At 36.5% G+C, this 6,960-nt stretch overlaps 1 protein-coding gene across 1 annotated transcript; it reads left to right on the plus strand.

Annotated features, from left to right (window-relative positions):
* Positions 1 to 366: 366 nt before the first annotated feature.
* Positions 367 to 2,974, plus strand: LOC120253349 (cinnamoyl-CoA reductase 1-like). The gene is made up of 5 exons (XM_039261682.1): positions 367 to 583; positions 679 to 833; positions 970 to 1,155; positions 1,308 to 1,660; positions 2,447 to 2,974. Exons 1-5 carry the CDS (start codon positions 445 to 447, stop codon positions 2,598 to 2,600), a joined length of 987 nt encoding a protein of 328 aa, XP_039117616.1. The 5' UTR covers positions 367 to 444; the 3' UTR covers positions 2,601 to 2,974.
* Positions 2,975 to 6,960: the final 3,986 nt, after the last annotated feature.

Raw genomic sequence — 6,960 nt, forward strand, 5'->3', positions numbered from 1 at the left:
ATATGCAGTTGAGCACAACAAGAACTGTGAGTACACTACAAACTAATTAAGTTTTAATTTGAGTTAATTATTTTTATTTTTATATTTATATAATAAATCTAATTAAAATAGAATTTAATGGTTAAAATTTGATGAGTTACTGTATTAAAATTAATTAAATGATTCCGACCAAAACATTATACATTTTAATTTTGATTCTTACAATGATACTGTTTATTATACGCACACTCTCATAATGTAACATCATCAGTCATTATCTTTTCTTCAGTATTTCACCATCCCACCTACCCCCCCCCCTGTCCATCAACACATTAAAAAAAACCTTTTCACATATCATATCCTTCACTATAAGTAGAGAACAAACCTTCTCATCTCTCCCATCTATTCTCATCACCAACTCTTCCTACTAATAATAATCCTAACAACCTTTATCTTCTATCAACAATGACTATCCCTTCCTCACCGGCACCCGGCGAAGGTCAGACCGTCTGCGTCACCGGCGCCGGCGGCTACATCGCGTCATGGCTCGTCAAACTATTGCTCCAACGCGGTTACACCGTCAAAGGCACGGTTCGCAACCCAGGTTGGTTAATTTCTCTTTTCATTTTCACTTTTTTTTTTTTCATTAACTTAGTTACTTATTATTGATATATATATATACTCTCGCTTCTTCAACAGATGATCCCAAGAACATCCATTTGAAAACACTTGACGGTGCTGCAGAACGCTTGATTCTCTGCAAAGCAGACCTTCTTGATTATCAGTCCTTGTGTGCGGCCATCTCCGGTTGCCATGGTGTCTTCCACGTGGCATCTCCGGTGACTGATGACCCGGTGAGAGACTAGCTTTTCATTTCTTAATTTTTATTTTATTTTATTTTATTTTTTAAAAAAATTTATAATTTAATTGATCCCAAATTTTCAAGTGAGAAAGAGAGTAAATATTTTGTTTATATATGTATATGTATAGGAGCAAATGGTTGAACCTGCAGTGAAAGGCACAGAGAACGTAGTAGATGCGGCGGCAGAGGCCGGTGTGCGCCGGGTGGTGTTCACATCCTCCATCGGCGCGGTTGCTATGGACCCGAACCGTGGCCCAGACGTTGTTGTCGATGAGTCTTGCTGGAGTGATCTTGAGTTCTGTAAAAAAACCAAGGTTCACAGCTTTATTGCCTAATTAATGATTATAAACTTAATACTCCCTTAATACATCATAACATATATATATCAATAAAATTAAACAGGTGGTAAGTGTAATATCTAAATCTTTGGTAATAAGATTGGTTGTGGTATGATATGTGGTTGCAGAATTGGTACTGTTATGGGAAAGCAGTGGCAGAGCAAGCAGCATGTCAAAGGGCTAAAGAAAAAGGTGTGGATCTGGTGGTGGTGACACCGGTGCTTGTTATGGGACCGCTTCTTCAACCTACAATCAACGCCAGCATTGTTCATATACTCAAGTATTTGGATGGAGCGGTTAAGACATACACAAATGCGGTGCAGGCTTATGTTGATGTCAGGGATGTGGCCATGGCACATGTGCTTGTTTACGAGACACCCAGCGCTTCCGGACGGTTTCTTTGCGCCGAATGTGTGTTGCACCGCGGTGATGTGGTTGACATCCTTGCTAAACTCTTCCCGGGATATCCCCTCCCTTCTAGGTAAGAAAGATTTTGCCGCTAAAATGGTTCCGGCGGAACAATTTACCGAGTAGGTTGAGTGTTTGCTTTAGCTTACCTACTGAGAATTAGGTGGAAGTGGTTGATTTAGAGTTCTTGAGTTGGTCGTATAGGATTACTAAAGATATTACATTGACCTTTTATATAATTTTGCTATAGATAAGAGTATATATATATATATATATATATTTCCATTATTCAATGATACAAAGCAAATCAGAGATGATATCAATAGGAACTAGCAAACCGGAGAAAAAGCAGAGGATTAGACAAAGAATGGAGATTAAGTAAAAGATAGCAACATAACAACGACCAAATCCACATCTTAAGTGTATTTGGTTAGAAAATAGGGGTGGAATAAGCACCTTATTGTTATATTAAGAGATGAACAAGTTAGAGCAACAATTTATTCCATTTTTGCTAGTATATGTATGTCTGCAGGGACATAAAGAAATCAAATAATAAAGGGTTGAGGACTTTTGTTTTTTCCATCAAGTTGAGGTGAGGGGACCAGTCAAATTATCTCCAAAGAGAATTGGGATTCACGCTCACCACACATACCAAAGCTTCATAGCCACAAAAAGCCCACTCACTAAAGCCATAGGAAGATGACAGGGGCATACCACCAAATAAAACACTCAATTACCAACCGCACAACTCAGATATGAAATGAGCTAGTGCCCTCTAGAACTGATGCCATTTGAAGCTTGCTCCTACTTTTCTTTTATTTATTTATTAATTTATTTATTTATTCAATGATGGCTGCAGATGCTCTGATGAGGTGAACCCAAGGAAGCAGCCATACAAGATCTCCAACCAGAGGCTTAAAGACCTGGGTCTCCAGTTCACCCCTATGAGCCAAAGTTTCTATGATTCAGTCAAAAGCCTCCAGGAGAAAGGTCACCTCGCCATTGCCTCTTGACAAAATTCAGCAGTGGCAGCTAAAAAAAAAGATATAATCTCTACATGTTATGTACTTATCATGATGATTGAGTCAATCTCTGATCTTAAAAGAGCAGAGTTATTTGGTGATTATGTGTTCATTTATTTTCTCACGGATGCAAGGTATGCAAGACCTTTTGCAGAACAGCATCACCTGGAAGTACAAGAAAAATTAATTTTAGTGTAAAATCTTGAATTCAATGCATTCATCTGTCCTGATGTTCACTGGATGTCAATGGACATTAAGGAAGTCTCTACTTAGTTCTGATACCAAAAGAGCTATTTCATAATCAAGTGTAATCACATTTGTAATCAGTTACCAGCTTTTAATATACCCTCCTACAAGTTTGAGAAGAGTGCTCTTTTGCGTGTACAGCAATGGCAACAAGCTTTGTGTGTTATTAAAGCACAAACAAGGTTCACTAAGCATGAACAAACAATTTTGTACATTTTACTTATTTATTTTCCTTTTGAACATAAAAAATTAGAGTATATAACCCAGCAAAGTGTCAATTTACTTGCACATTAATAAAACAAATACATTGAATGGTTTTAATTGAGTAGTTCTGACCTCATGCGCAAGTCACACATAGGGCACACTCCATTGCTTTCGTATGACCTGCATCATACTGAAGCTTCTGTGTGGGCCACTATTTCCAGGTAAGCAGCAAACAAAACATCCCTATCCAGGGATTTCTGACGGTGGCAAGAAAACTAAATTGAGAATACAAGCATGGAGATTTATGGCAGCAAGATGGGGCTAACAAATAAAAAATCAAATGCCATTGCAAGTAGTCGTTGACAAGAGAACAGTACAATTTCAAGCCAAATTGTATACAGATAGCAACTATTTGTCATTGTTACAACAATCGGTGGTTCAAAGGGCATTGTCAAAGAATAGAACTATGATTCCCTCAATGAAGAACACGGTTATACAGAGTTGTACACGATTTGGAAAAGTATTTTCAACATACAAGCAATTTAAAATTGCTGAGGCAATAAGCTATTAGTTGTTGAAGTCTTGTTAATGACTTCTGGCTACTCAGTTAAAGAAAAAAATCAAAGATACACCCAGCCATAGAAAGACGTAAAAACAAAATACATGCGGAAGATTAGTATCAATAGCTACTCTCCCATGGTGACCTATTTTGTGGAGCCATTTTATCATTCCACCCACATCGAACATTAGTAACTTTGCATAAGGGACACTGTCATTTTTGCTTATTATCTAAGAAAATGGTGTAGATAGACATCTTATCACTGAGTTTCAACCACAACCGACCACCTTAGACTTTTTCTTCCAACATCTAGCGCCTTCAGCAATGTCATAAAAGTGGCATATTTCCTTGATATTATCTCTTTTCCACAACTGGCCTCTTCGTCTTGTGACCTAGTCCCATTTAAGGATACCTCATGCTGAAGGCGACCTTTCCTCTAGTGCAGATGCTTTACAAAATATTAAACCAAAAAAAAACTTTTGCTGATTTCATTTTAGCATTTGGTGTAAAGCTCAAAATCAGTTTCACATTTGGAAAGATGTGGCTATAGAACCTCCTTTAGGTATTTGATTAGTGATGGTTGCCTTGAAGTGCAAGCGAAGGAACATATTGGAGTGACATACTTGCTTTTTTGTTTGAAAAATGGAGGGGGAGATCTAATGTTTTTGGAAATACAAATTCTGGTATAGTAATTAGACAAAGAGAAAACAGATGGCCAACAATGAATGAATGATTGCTCAGGAGTCCAAGTAAATTAGGTGTCAATTTCAAGGATGCAAGAGGTCTCCTTTACTGATAAGTTAGAAAATCAATTAATACTGCTATCACAGTTGAATAGCAGGAGAGGATTCTTGATAGTAATTGAATTATTAAGGAGATTCTCCGCACATGTTAGAAGGAAAATCAAAAGATGTATCCATTAAGCAGAATATAATATACATGCCTATGGCACACTTTTCTTACTAATATGATTATCCTCATTCTGAAAACTCTTACTCTCTAATTTTCAGAGCAGCCCATATGCTCAAGGTATATTTGCCAATATCAACATTCAAAACTTATTATCATCTCATTTAAAGGAAGGTCAAATACAATGAATCAATTACCATGTTGTGAAGAACTCACTGAACTCATATATATCAGAGCTTACACAAACACTATAAACTATAAAGACCTGTTTTACAATGAAACTATAACACAAATAGACATGATTTACACAGTCTGATAGCATGTCGGCAATTCATGTCTGAAAAGGTGAAATTTCTTACCATCTCTTGATAGAGCAACGGGGAAGCGAAGAATTCATGTAGCGCCAAATAGTTGGGACTAACCGCTTATTGTTGTAATTGTTGACTACAATGACTAGAATGAGTGACAGACTTTACTTTGGTACTTTGGTGTAGGTGTGTGGTGCAAAATATTACATTTGATTATGTTTTTGATAGTTACATTCTAGTTGTAGTGATGAGCTCAAACACCATTTTAAGTTTTTAACGATGATACAAAACCTAATTAAGAGAAGAAAAGCCTTGAAAATTGTATTGAAGCAGCTTTCTCATCTTTATGAATCATTATTCTAACAATTTTTTATTCTCCAAACACACCCATGAGCTGATGGAAATCGGTATATTTTCTAAGATCAACATTCAAAAACACAATTACCCTCACCTGAAGGAACACCACAGGCTCTGGCATAAAAACCGGTTTTGAGGCAGTCATTGACATCATATCGGCATTTACACAAAGCACTTCAAAACAACTGCTTCATAATGAAAACTATGACACTATACTATGTATTTGCATCCAAAGTAAAAAGGTGAACAAGAGATTCCAGTAACTGACCAACTAGAAACTCGGGCACAAGGCACACATCGGGGTTTGACAACAAAAAGGCAACCATTAAACCCATCTCGGCATTTACACAGCCATTATAACAAACAGCTTCATACTGCAACTAATCCAGAGACTAAAAACATATATTTGCATCAAAATGACACTGAATTCATACTGCCATTTTACATAGGTGTCATACAAAAATTCATCCTGGCATTTAAGCAAGCGTTACAAAAACCACATATTCCAACAAAAACTAAAAAGATGTGAACAAGAAATTTCAGTCACTTTTTGAAGCTGCAAAATCATTCATTAAACTCATATAGGCATTTACACAAGCACCATGACTAACTATCTCATTGCAAAAGCATGACTTCAATCCAGACACTAAAACCATACATTCGCATTGAAAAATAGGAACCGTGAACAAAAAAAGTTCCAATCACTGAACATCTAGAAAATTCACAAGAAAGTAAACATCATGGTTTGAAAGGTAAGGTGCAGGGAGGAAATGGGACCTCGGTGGCTTCATCGCTGTCAAGCAACCTCTGCACCCTCTTCTTAGCGCAGTACTGTCGATCAAAGTGTTTCACCTGACAATCAACAATGGCGATCAAGAACCATTACCTCCTAATGAAATCAAAAACAAACAGATATGGATAGATTGACAAACCCAGGTGGGGCGGCAGCTATTGACGAAGACGGTGCGTGATTTCTTGCACTCTGCGGGTGTAGAGAAGGCCAACGGTGGCGATCTCGGTGGGCTTTTGTCGACCTCCTTCTCGAGGCACGCGTAGAAAGCGTCCCGCGCCTGCAACAAGGGAGATCGATTGAATTCTCTACAGACAGAAGAAAGGGATGAGGAGATGGAGATGAGATGGAGATGGAGTATCTTGTAGCAGGCGGCGCGGCCATCGGCGAGGACATCCGCCATTACTTCACTACTGGTGCTCATCGAGTGTTCGACGAAATGCGCGCCTTTTCTTGGAGTTAGGGTTTATAAACTATTGAGATGGGCTTAAAATTAGAAATTTGAGAAATAATTAAAAAAAAATTAGGGATTTTTTTTTTTTTGGCAATTACTTTGTGATTTTTAAAATTTTAATTTATAAAACCTTATCAAAAATTGCTTTACAATTATCAAATAAATAGAAATGTTGCTTTGGTTTTTCATTTTTATTTTTATAAAAATATGAAAAACTTGTGAGTCTATATTTTATATTTAAATAAAATTTTGAAATTTCTGTTTAAGTTCATTTCTATTTCTGTTTAATGTTCAAATACTATATTGCATTAACAAATCTAAATCATAAATTAAAATTTAAAGCTTGTTAGGGTTATTATTCATGTAAAACTATCAGCTGCTTCTTTAGTTTTTGTATTAATTTAGTTCAATCTCTAATACCTTTGGAGGTTGAAATAAAAACAGTAGTTTACAAAAATTTTAACCTGACATATTATATCTTATTTTATCTTTACATCATAAGTGAAACTATATATAACATAAAT

This window comes from Dioscorea cayenensis, unplaced genomic scaffold (genome assembly GCF_009730915.1).
Source record: "Dioscorea cayenensis subsp. rotundata cultivar TDr96_F1 unplaced genomic scaffold, TDr96_F1_v2_PseudoChromosome.rev07_lg8_w22 25.fasta BLBR01000057.1, whole genome shotgun sequence".
In the NCBI taxonomy this organism is placed as follows: Eukaryota; Viridiplantae; Streptophyta; class Magnoliopsida; order Dioscoreales; family Dioscoreaceae; genus Dioscorea; species Dioscorea cayenensis.